This window comes from Herpailurus yagouaroundi, unplaced genomic scaffold (assembly GCF_014898765.1).
Source record: "Herpailurus yagouaroundi ecotype Mexico unplaced genomic scaffold, PumYag 182, whole genome shotgun sequence".
Classification (NCBI taxonomy): Eukaryota; Metazoa; Chordata; class Mammalia; order Carnivora; family Felidae; genus Herpailurus; species Herpailurus yagouaroundi.
The window spans coordinates 24,579,873-24,594,427 of NW_024412413.1; the positions used below are offsets into that span (position 1 = coordinate 24,579,873).

General features: G+C 38.5%; 1 protein-coding gene across 3 annotated transcripts in view; it reads right to left on the bottom strand.

Moving 5' to 3' along the window:
• The window catches only part of CFAP54 (cilia and flagella associated protein 54), a 292,859-nt gene extending 278,546 nt beyond the window's left edge, over positions 1 to 14,313 (bottom strand). The window contains exons 1-3 of one of the 3 annotated variants that reach the window (XM_040491156.1): positions 13,116 to 14,312; positions 5,005 to 5,110; positions 1,971 to 2,114 (exon numbers count right to left, since the gene is read on the bottom strand). In XM_040491156.1, the coding sequence (XP_040347090.1) occupies positions 1,971 to 2,114; positions 5,005 to 5,110; positions 13,116 to 13,444 (579 nt within the window). In that variant the 5' untranslated portion in view covers positions 13,445 to 14,312. Of the gene's footprint in view, positions 1 to 1,970; positions 2,115 to 5,004; positions 5,111 to 13,115 lie in introns of all 3 variants that reach the window. The other 2 variants (XM_040491155.1, XM_040491157.1) reach the window with 2 other exon arrangements.
• Between the last annotated feature and the right edge of the window lie 242 nt (positions 14,314 to 14,555).

A 14,555-nucleotide genomic window follows, 5' to 3' on the forward strand; every position in this document is an offset into this window, starting at 1 on the left:
TAGCGATACCTAATATTAAGTATCAGGCCCTATTCTAAGTCTTTTATTATCTCAGCAATCCTAAAACAATCCTTTGAGGTAAGTCTTATTGTTATTTCTGCTTTAGAGATGAGGCAACTGAGGCACAAAGACATTACATAACTTCTCCAGGGTCTCATCATTAGGAAGTGGCACAGAAGCTCCTCGAACCCAGGCAGCCTGGCTCTATGGACCAAATTCTTACCAACTCTGCCATAATGCCTCTCTATAGTACGTATAATGGGGATCATTAAACAACATGAGTATCTTTGCACAAAAATATTCTGATAGTAAAATATGCATTATTACTGCTTCATCTTTATGCACTGAACTCCAAAATCTATTTCTCTAACAAAACTTCTCAAGACTTCTAGTTCTGCATTGTCAAGTTCCTGCTGGACTACATTCAATCCATTTATTCTCTTACTTATTTTATAGATATTTATTGAGAAGTACAGAGTGCCAGAACCTTACACTTAGCATGGAAAAAAACAAATTATTCATATTTTTTCACGCCCTTCACAACAGTCCTGCTGACATACTCTTACATTTGCTTCACTGCTTTACCATCTGCCTCCAGTCTTTGTCCTTCTAATCTATTCAGCGTGGTGCTTCTAAGTTAATAGAAGATTATATTCTAGAATATATCATTTCATTTGTTCATTCACTGAATAAAGCTTTATTGTGCATCTATTACATATCCAGTACTGTTCCAGGCAATACAGATTAGAGATTAGAGAAGTTCCTGTCCAAATAAAGCTCACATTCTAGAAGGGGAGACAGATAATAAAAACACAAACGAAAATGTATCTGATGATAATAAGTGATATAAAGAAAAATGAAGCACGAAGCGCAAGAGGACATGAAGTAAGGGAGGGATGAGCTACACAGACATCTAGGATATAACCTTTCTAGAAGAAGCTCACCAGTGCACTGGTGCTAAGCCAGAGAGGCTGGGTGGAAGCAGGATCATGCAATAATAGCACAAGAGAAAAAGATGGGGCCATGGATCAGGATAGCACAGGAGAGGACATAAAAGTCCAAACTCCTAAGCACAGGAGAGGACATAAAAGTCCAAACTCCTAAGCTTTTCATTCAGTACTCTTCCTAATGGGATGCCAACTTATAATGCCCAGTATTCTCAATCACATACCTATGGTAGAGCCAAAATGAACTGCTCAATGTACCCCCAAAACATGCCCTGATGTTTTCTGCTTATTAAACTATACACTGTTTCCAAAGCCTTGAATACTCATCAAGTTTGGAATAACATAGCTTTGGAGTTACTCTGATTAGGGTTCAAACACCAACTCTGCCCACTGCTTCAAGTGGGCTGTGTTTCTTAGTGTCTGTGCCCTACCCTGTAAAAGAGGCATTATAGTACCCACCTTCTAGGACTATAATGCGGCTGCAAGACAACAATTCATATAATGCTTATAGAAGAGTACTTAGCACCCACTAACTGCTCAACCAGTGAATCAATGGTAGCAATCAACATAATAATAATACTGGTATACTAGAAATAAAGCATAGTATTTTTTGTATCAAAAGATCTATGTTTGATCTCCTGAGCCACTAGTTAACTGTGTGATTAGCTTTCTCTTTCTCTTTTGTAAAATAGGGATAATAATAGTTTCTAATTCATGAAATTGTTGAGGATCGGATATGTTTTCCAAAGCACTTCGTCAACTAAAAGCATTCTACAAATATATAACAATAATAACCGCCTTCTGAAAGAATGAGTGATTATAGTGACACAATCTCCAAAACATCTTCACAAAGTTTAATACGTGCACTTTCTTCTCCGCCACTGAAAACATTTATTAAGCAACTTAGCACACAAGCAAACACCATGCTAAGCAAATGAAAGACATTTAGAAGCTGTCAACTAAAGAATACATTGCATGGCTAATCATAAATTGTAGCTAAAATAGCTACTGCTTTCATCTTACTGTATGAGCAGAAGTTTTGTCTCCAAGGCCTTTTGGAAAAAAGGCAGTTTTGAATTGATTCACATCTGCTTTATTCTCATCAAAGTTGACATGGAACTGCTGAAGGTACCTTCCATAGCACTGTAAAAGGGCCAATTTATATTCCTGAAATAAAAAGAGGACTTGATGCAAGTTTCAAAATACCATTTTACTTATCATTATTAAAATTCAGGAACATTCGTATTATTCTTCATAGTATCAATATTGATGATTACTACTACTACTCTTATTACCACCATCACATTACCACTACCATTACCACTAGCATTTCTAAACACATATTATGCAACACACACTGCACTAGCTGCATTATTTCATGAATTCTCCTCCCAACAAGCCTATTGTGAAATAAGACCATCACAATCTCCAAGATGATATTATTCACCAGGGTGTGAATAATGACGATATAATAATGGGAATATTCACCAGGGAGTGTGTGGTAATACCTATATATACTCAAAATCCAAAAATTCAACATCAACCTATCCTGGTAAATCCACCCACTCAGAGACGAAGATAAGTTGCATAACTAGCCTTGCTTTTCTGATACCTCCTAAGTTCCAAAAAAGCAAGAAAAGGCGGGGGAGGGGGGGAGTAGGAAGCGAGGGAGAAAAGGAGGAAAGAGGGAAAGAAAGAAAGAAAATAAATGAAGGGAGAAGAGAGAAGAAAGGTACACTCTCTCTCCTCTCTGTCATCTGCCAACGGTCTTTGAGGCTACATTAGGACAAATCAAAAAAGTCTGAGCTAGGGTGCCTGGCTGGCTCAGTCGGTAGAGCATGTGATTCTTGATCTCAGAGTTGTGAGTTCAAGCCCCATGTTGGGTGTAGAAATTGCTTGAAAAAAATAAAATAAAACCTTAAAAAAAAAAAAAGTCTGCGCTATTGTTAGCTAGGATTCTTGTTAGTTCTAATTCATGCTTATGTTCCCATTACAGAATCAGAGCTCATTTCTGCAGCCCACAGGGCACAGGTGACCTGAAGTTTCAGAGGAGGTGAGGTGAGCCAGGCTGTGGATATGAGTCAGCCTCCTCCCCAACAACTGTATCCAGGAAAAGCAGCTACTCTATGTGTCAACTGCCTGTAGGGGTACCAAGCCCCTTGGGAGGCAACCACAGTCAAACTTTTGTTTCTATTTCTATTGACTTGTTACTTGTTTACCAATTAATTCTGAATCTTTCCCTTTCTAAGTTGGTTCATAAAATGAATTCAAATCTAGGTTCCAAACAAGACTATTCCAGGGGTGCCTGGGTGACTCAGTTGATTGGGTAAGTGTCTGACTCTTGATTTCCGATCAGGTCATGATCTCACGGTTCCTGAGTTCAAGTCCAGCATCAGGCTCTGTGCTGACAGCATAAAGCCTGCTTGGGATTCTTTCTTTCTCCCTCTACCCCTCCCCTCTGTGCTCGCTCTCTCTCTCTCTCTCTCTCTCTCTCTCAAAAATAAATAAATAAATAAATAAATAAATAAGACCATTCCAACAAAATGATCTTTACTGTAACTAAAATGTAATGGAAGTAACAAGTCAAGTTCATTTTCAGTACTCTACCTTTATCAGTCCACTTTCTCATAAGTGAAAGGTAGATAAAAATGTTTTCTTTGTTCCTTTAAGTAAATTTTAAAATATCCTATCTGGGCCTTTCTATCTGAAATATTCTGAATCCTTAGCCACTACACAGCATGCACTTACTTTATCAGCTTCTAACATGTTCTTCCATCCTCCCTCCACCAATATCCACTCCACCCACCTGAATACTCCACAAACAACCCCAAACTGTGCTATGTATCACCAGCTTCTTATATTGAGAAGCATAAAAATGAGAGGGGACACTCTTCTAATGCTTGTCAAAGTTATTCCACTTCACATGAATAAAGCTCACAAGTTAGATCTTGCCCATTTGTTTGTTTTCTATAGTTTTCCTACAGAAAACTTTTTTTCTATAGTTTTTCCACAGTTTTCCTTTATTTTCAAGTTTCTAAGAACCACCGTCCAATGATATGAAGCTAAACTGATGCTCTAATTTTGGCAGCAGAAAATAGATCTTCATTATGAAATTTCCTCCACATCTTATTCTCCATTTGGTAAATTTCCCTCCAAAACAAAACAAAACAAAACAAAACAAAACAAAACAAAACAAAACAAAACTTCGTGTCCAGAAAATAGAAATGGAAGAAGAAAATGAAGCTAAAAAACTGAAGATCAAGAAAACATTGAAAAAGTCCTAAAATCACCTTGGGTCAAATAACTCTTGGTCCGTGGATTCTAGATGTGTCAAACATTCACATTTAACTTGGAATAATCTGGGCCTATGCCAGAGCTTAAGGGGAAAACTTACATTATCATTAACTGAAACCCAGCCAGATGGTCTTGGTTGGTTGGTCTTACCGAACCAAGCCCACGAGTTCACAGCAATCCAAGACGTGGGCATTAACTATGGAACCAGAAATAGGGCACAAGCTCAGTTTGGAATATTATACTAAGCAAGAAACAGGGCATGTAGGGAATGACTGCTATAATTACATATAGCAAAACGTTAAGGAGTTGAAAGTCATTAAAACAGGGCACTAGGAACCAGACAACATAGCAGCTGGGCCAGGAACCATGAAAGTTGTTACTGGGCAAGGTCAGTCACATGAAAATCAACAGGAAGTGGTGTCTGGGCTCCTTTGTATAAGGTAGGAACATGATGACTCAGCATTTCCTGTTGGGCACCTACCACACCCTCTGTTAACTAGGGACTGCGCTCCCGCCCCACCAACCCCAGCCAGCTGTCTTTCCGTTCAGGAATCTCTTACCTCTGGAAAATCTCAACTACAAAATTAAAAAACAAACACTTTTTTGGTTACTGTGCCTCATTAAAATTTGTAAGACTCATTCATATTTTTCTTAAAAAAAAAAATCAAATCATGTAAAATAGGAATGGTATCAAACCAAATAATAATAACAATTAGTCAAGTAATTTTCACTTAGGCTCTTTTTTCACTCCTGAGGCACTTACTTTTATTTCACAAAGGCTATCTCCAACCTTCAGAAGCTTTTCATTGTAATAGGCAGCTGGCAGCCGCGGAGCATATTTGGTCCAGATATTAAACAAAGAGGTGGCACTGTAAAAATCATAAAATAAAATATCTTCAAAGTCAGCAGGAAACCTCAATTAATTAGCAAACTATCCTTAAGCACTTATTTTGTGCTGTCTTTCCAATGTGCCTTACTGTTAATGTCTAATTATTACTAAGTATAGTTAAAATTATTGCTTCCTTTATGTCAAGCACTGATCAAAGCTCTGTACATGCATTTTTAAAAACAGATTTTATTTTTTAGAGTAGTTTTAGGTTCACAGAAAAACTGAGCAAAAAGTATGGAGATTCCCCATATACAGCCTCCCCCATCATAAACACGCCCCACCAAAGTGGTATATTTGTTACAACTCATGAACCTACATTGACGTATCATTATCATCTAGTGTCTACAGTTTATATTAGGGTTTACTCTTAGTGTTATACATTCTATGGGTTTGGACCAGTATACAATGACGTTTACCCATCATTATGCTATCACAAAGAGTAGTTTCGCTGCCCTAAAAATCTTCTGTGCTCTGCCTATGCATCCCTTTCTCTCCCTTCACCCTAGGCAACCACTGAGGTTTTTATTCTCTCCATAGTTTTGCCTTTTTCAAAATGCCATATAGTTGGAATCATACAGCATGTAGCTTTTTCAAACTGGCTTCTTTTACTTAGTAATATGCCTTTAAGATTCCCCTATGTTTTTTCATGGCTTGATAGCTCATTTCCTTTTAATGCTGAATAATATTCCATTGTCTAGATACACCATGCTTTATTCATCCATTTACTTACTGAAAGGTATCTTGTTTGCTTCCAAGTTGTGGCATTTGGAATAAAGCTGCTATAAACATCCATGTGCATTACTCAGCAATCAAAAAGAATGAAATCTTGGGGCGCCTGGGTGGCGCAGTCGGCTAAGCGTCCGACTTCAGCCAGGTCAGGATCTCGCGGTCCGTGAGTTCGAGCCCCGCGTCAGGCTCTGGGCTGATGGCTCAGAGCCTGGAGCCTGTTTCCGATTCTGTGTCTCCCTCTCTCTCTGCCCCTCCCCCATTCATGCTCTGTCTCTCTCTGTCCCAAAAATAAATAAATGTTGAAAAAAAAATTTAAAAAAAAATAAATAAATAAATAAAAGAATGAAATCTTGCCATTTGCAACAACATGGATGGAACTAGAGCATATTACGCTAAGCGAAATAGAGAAAAACAAATATCCTATGATTTCACTTACATGTGGAATTTAAGATACAAAACAGATGAACATGGGGAAGGGAAGCAAACATAAGATAAAAACAGGGAGACAAACCATAAGACTCTTAAATACAGAGAACAAACTGAGGGTTGCTGGCAGGGTGTTCCTGGTCTAAAGGGTGATGAGCATTAAGGAAGGCACTTGTTGGGATGAGCACTGGGTTATTATATGAAAGTGATGGATCACTAAATTCTATTCCTGAAATCATTATTACACTATATGTTAACTAACTTGGATTTAAATTTTTTTAATTAAAAATTAAAATAATAAAATAAAAATATTTAAAAATTCACATGCAGGTTTTTGTATGGATATAAGTTTTCAACTTCTTTAGGTCAATACCAAAAAAAATAAAAAAAAAAAAGCATCAGTGCATGGATTGTATGATAAGGGTAGGCATAGTTTTGTAAGAAACTGCCAAACGAACTTCCAAATTGGCTATACCATTTTGCATTCCCACCAGCAATAAATGAGAAGTCCCTGTTGCTGCACATCTTCTCCAGCAGTGAATGTCGGTGTTCTGGATTTTGGCAATTCTAATAGGTATGTAGACGCAGCTCATTGCTTCAGTTTTCATTTTTTGATCATACATGGTATGGAGCACCTTTTCACTGGTTTATTTGCCATTTGTATTATCTTCTTTGGTGAGGTGTCTGTTAAAGTTCTTTGATCCATTTTTTAAATCAGGTTGTTTTCTTATTCAGTTTTAAGGGTTTTTTGTATATTTTGGACAACAGTCCTTTATCAGATATGTCTTTGGCAAATATTTTCTCCCATCTGTGGCTTTTCATCTTATTCATGGTGTCTCTCACAGAACAGAGATTTTTCATTTTAATGAAGTCCTGTTTATCAACTCTTTCCTTCATGGACTGTGACTTTGGTGTTACACCTAAAAAGTCACTGTCAAACCTAAAGTCATCTAGATTTCTCTTATGTTATCTTTTAAGAATTTCACAGAATTGCATTTTACTTTTAGGTTTGTGATCCATTTTGAGCGGATTTTTGTGAAGGGTGTAAAGTGCGTGCTGAGATTCAGTGTTTGCATGTGGATGTCCAGTTGTTCCAGCACCATTTGTGAAGAAGACTACCTTTGCTCCATTGTATTGCCTTTGCTCCTCTCTCAAAGATCAGTTGCTTATATGTATGTGGGTCTCTGGACTCTCTATTCTGTCCCAATGATGCATTTGTTCATTCTTTCACTGATACCACACCGTCTTGATCACTGTAGCTTTAGAGGAAGACTTGAAGTCAAGTAGTGTCAGTCTTCCAAATTTGTTCTCCTCCAATATTGCATTAGCTATTCTGGATCTTTTGCTACATGCATTTTTTCTCCATTTCATTTCTACAACAACCCTGAGATAGGTAGTATCAATATCCCAAATATATAGTTGATATATTGATTGACTTGAGGGTCAGTGTATCCATGATCTTAACAAGTATATTACTATGCCTGCCTGTCCTCTGGAACATAAACTTCCCAAGGGCAAGGACCTTGATTTGTTATCCATTGTTATCCATTGCCTAGCCTCAAGAGTAGTGAATATCTAGTACACATACATAGTTAGTAATTATTTGTTGAAAGAATGAATGAATAAATAAATAAATAAATGACTAGGAAAAAATTCCTTGTTCTTATTTTTTTTTTCTATAAAGAGTTCAAGGATTCCACTATCCTGTCAGTTCATTAGGGTCCTGCTTCCATCCACCAAGTAAACAAGAACAAAACATACAATATTCTCAAAACGGTTTCTAATCAGTTTCAAAAGGTAGCAGATCATTGCTCAATTTGTTCATTTATTTAGTTAATACTTACTCCTTCCTTCTCTCTCAGAAATTATAAATGCCTCAAGGAAAAATCCAAATTTCCCTTAACAGTTGTCCAATCCTATCTCATAAATTTTTAGATGAGGACAGTGTTACGTACAGTGTTAAATGAGGACAGTGAATGTGTGTGTCCCCTTGCAATTCATATGTTGAAGTCCTAACCCACGGTGTGGCTGTATTTGGAAAGGGGTACTCTAAGGAAGTAACTAAGGTTAAATGAGGTCATAAGGGTAGGGTCCTGGTCTGATGGCATGGATGTCAATCTAGGAAGAACACCAGAGAAATTGCTTTCTCTATCTCTTTCTTTGCACTTGCTCAGAGGAAAGGCTATGAGAAGACAAAGTGGTTGAGAAGTGTGCTTTCACCAGAAACTGACCCTTCCAGAACTTGATCTGGGACTTCTAGCCTCCAGAACTGGGAGCAAATAAATTTCTGTTGTTTAAGCCACCCAGAGTATGGTGTTTTGCCATCGGAGCCCAAACTGACTAATTTGTAATTAATAATTAATAATTAATAGCCCAAACTGACTAATTCAAGTAGGAATGTAAACTTAGGGATTAAAGATGACTCTAATACTTACAATGTATATGTTGGGATATTATCAGAACAACCTCAACAGAAATACGTAGATTAATTCATTCAAGTAATTAAATGATATAGATTGAGTGACAAGGGAGGCATAGAGACAGGATATTCTTACCTTCTTGGACAGATTAATAATATTCTGTAGTAGGAAAATACATACATGTACCAAGTAGTAAATAACCATGCCCCAAAAATTGTGTGAGAAATGGAGCCACAGGAATTTTAAAAGGAAGAGGCTTTTTGGTTTGGATTTTTTTTTAACATTTTTTTACTTTCACTTGCTGCTTCATGAAATGCCACAGTATTAGAATAAATATAATGAATCCCAAAAAAGTCAGCATGTCTTACTAGAATTCTTAAATTATGTAGATGAAAGATTTAATTCTTCCAAACCTTAAAGATGAGATAATGATGACTATGTTTATTACTCACAAACGAAAAATACCAGCTTTGTTAAATCAATCAAGGTTACGTAAGAGAATTTTTTTAAGTGAACTTTAAGTTCAAGTTAAGACTGTTCACTGGGAATGGCTTACATAATGATTAAACAAGGAAAATATAATATACACTATAATGTGCATCATTTAAGAAAATGTTAATATCCTTTGGATTGCTGATTTATTATAGTTGCTGCTGGATATTTAGAATTTTCTAAAATAGGAAATCATAACTATATAAACAGAATATCTAAATCTCATGTGATTATAACAAAAGCATACCTTTAAAATAATCTATCATACTCTGAATTTAATGACATTGCTGTTATGCTCAAAATCTATATTTAGATACCCTGAATGTTTTTGGCTTATGGAAGTTCCCATAATTATATATTTTTTCTTTTAAAAACTAACCATCTGTCAAATATGTTATAAAAGTGAATCCTACCGAACTGTATTCCTAACTGGCCTCCACATTGGCATTCTTGTTCCATTTGGATAAGACTATATATACGTATGTATATATATAAATTAAATAAGATTAATCCCTTGCCCAAAACTACCCAATGGTTTCCCATTGCATTTAAAATAAAAGCAAACTCTACAAAAGGCCTCCAAAACCTTCCATAGCCCTACCTATGCCTCTAATCTCACCTCACACCACTGCACCCACACTCACCAAGCCATGCTTAGCGGGCTTCTGTCCATTCCTCCCAAGTCTCTGGCTCTTTCCTGCCAAGATTTTCTCACATGCTTCTTCCCTCTGTCTATCCACTCTCTTTGCCTGGTATCTTTCTAATCTCAGCTTAATGTCACCTCCCTCACCATTCGTTTGAAAGTAGGTCCAAGGTGTGTTCTCTTCAAGCTTCTGCTCAAGTGTCACCTACTCTGACCACATTGTTGAAAACTGCAGTCTCCTATCTCCCCCACAACCCTTCCTCACTTTAGTTTTCTCCCAAGCACTTATCACTTTCTAGTTCACCATAAAACTTATTTAAAATGTTTATTTCCTATTTCTTCCTCTAGAATATAAGCACCAAGAAGGCAGGGATCTTTGTCTGTTCACCACGGTATCCCCAACACCCAGTATGATGCCTGGTACATGTAAGCATTCAGTAGCTTCTTCCTTTATAGCACTTGTTGTTTGTATATTGACTTAATGATTCAATGAAAGCCTATCTCTCTCTCTCTCTCTCTCTTTCTCTCTCTCTCTCTCTCTAAACTCCATGAGTACCAACTCCCTACCTATTTTGTTCACCACTATATAAACCATGATGAGTACAATGCTGGACACATAGTAGGCATTCAATAAAAGTTGTTGTGTAAATAAATAAATACCTAAATTGTGTGAGAGATTAGATTGCTAAGGTCCATGTCAGTCATTAACATTTATGATTCTCTTACAGTCTCTTTAAAGATGGGACAGATACTATACTTACCAATCGGCCCAGGTCTACTTTCCCATATATAACATTAACACTTACTGAAAATATAAGGATACTAACCCTTGAATTCTTTCAATACCAAATATTCATTGAAAGTTTGCTCTATCCCAACCACCAGGCCAGTTGCTAGAGACAGAAAAGTAAAAAAGAGGCACATTATCCAAAGTCAGCAGGGAGGTTCCATTCTAATGGAGGAAACAGCACACAAGAAAACAAATAAATAAAAAGTATTAATTGATGGCCAAACCTGCATTACATTGGAAAGGCACTCTACGGAGGTAACTGAGGTAAGACCTGAAATAAAAGAGGGAGCCAGATATTTGAAAAGCCAAGGAAAGAACATTTCAGACAGAGGAGGCAGCAAATATAAAGGCCCGGGATGAAAAAAATTGTATCTGTCTCCCTGGAAAGTCCTGAGAGAGAAGTGAGGGATGGGCTGAGATGAAAGAGGCAAGCAGGGCCAGATGCTCAGAGCCTGGAGGATGGCAGAAGAAGTCTTAAATTTATTCTAAAAGCAATAGGAAGCAATAGAAAATCTTTAGACGAGAGCGGGTGATTGCTTTATAAAGATTACCCTGACTGCTCAATGAAGGACAGGTTTCAGACTCGAGAGGCTGTGGGGAAAGCACAACATGGTGGTGACTTGAACTAGAATGCTCGTGGGAATGGGAAGATAAAGTGCTACCTAAGGCACAAACACAGAAATGTTTGCGATATAAATAATGTGCTTTCATTGGTCAATTCTTGGGGTTCTCATCATATTTGTCCCATTAGCAGGATTTGCCACTGTTAATCCATCATTACTTCCTACTTTGAAACAGTTTCTCTACCTGGCTTCCAGTAAACCACACACTTTTCTTCCTATCTCGTTGGCCACTCCTTCTTAGTCTCTGCCAATTTCTTATCCCCTCAACTTGTCAATGCTGGACCGTTCCAGGAATCAGTCCTCAGACTCTCCTTTTTTCCATCTACCCTCCACTCCCTTAACTACTCCATCAGGTGTCATGATTTAAATACCATTAGTACACTGACAAATCCCAAATGTATATCTTCTCTGACCTTCAGACTTGAATGACCAACCGCCTACAGAATAGTTCTGCTTGGACATTGAATTACATTTCAATCGCAATAGATCTAAAACTAGATGCGGGACACCTAGCTGACTCAGTCGGTGGTGCACGTGACTCTTGATCTTTGGGGTTCTGGGTTTGAGACCCATACTGGGTGTAGAAATTACTTAAAAAAAATTTTTTTTAATCTATAAATAAATAAATAAATAAATAAATAAACTCTTGATCTGCCCCTTTCCTACCAGAAGCCTTTTCTTCCCACAGTCACTATCCATCCTAGGAAATTCACACTTGTCATTCTCCCTTGCTGCCAACGCTTCCTACAGAAATCTTCATCACTTGCTATTGTATCTCTTTCTCATCTTTCTCAAAGGCTACTTTTCCTGACTTACCCTGACCATGCTCTTAGCTACCCCCATTTTAAATTTCAACACCATACCATTTCTTCCATCCCCACTCTCTGCTCTAATTTTCTTCTGGCACTTCTTTCCCTGTAAAATGATTTCTTTACATATTTGTTTAGCAGCTGTCTGTAGTAACAAAAATGTATGCTCTATGAGGATACAAACTGTTAAATCTTTTTGTTAATTTGAGGTTTTCCTAGTTCCTAGAATGGTACGTGATAGAGTAGGTGTTCAATAAATACTTAAAATGCATTAATGAAGAACAAATATAAGTTAAAACTATTTCTTCAATATTAAATGCATGAATGAAAAATGAAAGTTGAAATTGTTCACTATTCTGGTTTTCTTTGACATTTGTCTGCATTTGTAACTGTTAGGTTTGTGAGGTATTTTGAGTAGGAAAGAAAGATGGTGACATAAACAGGAAAGAACCTTAAAAATGAGTACTTTGAAATTCAGTAATAACATGGGGATAGAAACCCCCAAAGGGCAAACATATGTGCAACATGAGTCACAAGATCAATAAAAAGTCATTGTGATCCTAACAGCAATATAACAAGGAATTAAGGTATAAAAATGAATTAAAGTGCACATGTTCACAGAATCACATAGTTAATGGCATCAAGAACTAACTTTTTCAAGAACCTAAGCCACCTCGAAGGTATTCCTTTTTCCTCATATACAAAACTGTACCCACAGCATGGAAAGTTGTGAACCCCCGAAGTCCCCGAGTGAGCCAATTTACTGGCATGGGATAGCGATTGGGGAACACTCAGAAGGAACAGTGAGTTATGAAACACTTCTGTGTTGATTTTTATTCTGACCGGAGCAGGAAGCCAAGGTATAACATTTACCAGGAATTAAGGGTTGTACTCGCGAGGAGTCTGTACTTCTTAAACTTTGCTTTTATCTCCAGGTTCGCAACGCTGACCCAGCTCTGGGACCACCGTGGGCATCCTCAAGGGCATCTCCTCCGGCCCCAAGAGTTGCCCTTCTTGGGCCGGCGCCCTCCCCAGGGCCCGGCCTCCGCTTACCAAAGCCGGTGGAATTCATGCTTCTGCTCCTCTGTTGTCGCTAACGCCTTCTTTCTCCTCATAAAGCCTAGTAATTCCCGGATCTCCCTCTCGCAGGAGGCCAGGAGCGGGTTTTTAGCGTCCAATGGCCCGTAAAACACGGCGAGGGGCAACGAGGTCTCCTGGCAGGTCGAGCGAGACGGTGGGCTCGGGGAGCTCGCCTTCGACTCCAGGGGCGACTTCGAGAGCGCGTTCGAGGTCGGGGGCGGGGTCGGCGGCGGTCCTGGCGGGGACACAGATGTGAGAGACAGGTCGAGGGGAGAGGTCGAGGGGGTGCCCGGCGCCGCCATATTGACGAGACCCTGGCCGGCCAGAAGTGTGTGTACACGCGGTTGCCTGGCGACGGTCTCGCGGCAACCAGACCTCCCGCGCGCTTTCGGGAAAACGCAGCGGCCCCTGGAGGGCAAAGGAAGAGAGAACCGGGTCCGGAAAGAAACGGTGCTTCTGGGGATTCTTGTGCCCTCTTGTTCACTGGCACGGCTCTATGAGACAAGAAAAGAGAGAAGGTTTCGGACAGAGAGCCAACAGATGGTAGAGCCAAAACGATAACAAATTCAGACTACACTCATTTTCCATTTCAACCACTTAATGGTGATAATGATCATTAACATGTGCCGGGCATCATTCTAAGCGTTTGAACCATAATCTCATTTAGTCATGGTAACAGCTTTACCACTCGGGGTATTATGAGTACTTCCATTTCATAGTTTAAGAAACCAAATTCAGATTTTGGAACCAATTACTGATTTTGGTCAGAGTAAACTGTAGTGTCAGGGACCAGATGCCAGCCTTGTGACACCAAAGCCTGTGCTCAAAATGAATAAGCTTCTACTGGCCATTCTCAAAACAACAAAGCTTATCAATCGAATCGAAATTGCGAAAATATCTGACAACCAGTTTAAGAATCAAGTACTTCCAAAAGATCCATTCTCTTCCCTCTATCTGTACCCTGAGGTAATTGTGGAAATGATGTCTGTGCCTAACAATTAGGATTACATTATATTATTCATATGTATTTAATCCTTATTCTAATTATCACTGTATTCTAAATTAATAAGCATTTCACTCAGCATTAATGCATACTAGCAGTTTGAAGTGTTAATTCTCAAAATACTTTTGCATTTTAAGATGGGATTTTTTTTAATTTTTTAAAAAACTTATTTATTTTTGAGAGAGAGAATGGGGGAGGGCCAGAGAGAGAGGGAGATACCAAATCCAAAGCAGGCTCCAGGCTCTGAGCTGTCAGCACAGAGCCCAACACCCTGCTTGAACTCACAGACCACAAGAACTCATGGACCACGGGATCATCATGTGAGCCAAAGTGGCCTCTGAGCCAAAGTTGGACTCTTAACCAACTGAGCCACTGAGGCACCCTTTTAAACAGAAGAGACCTGTCTCTGA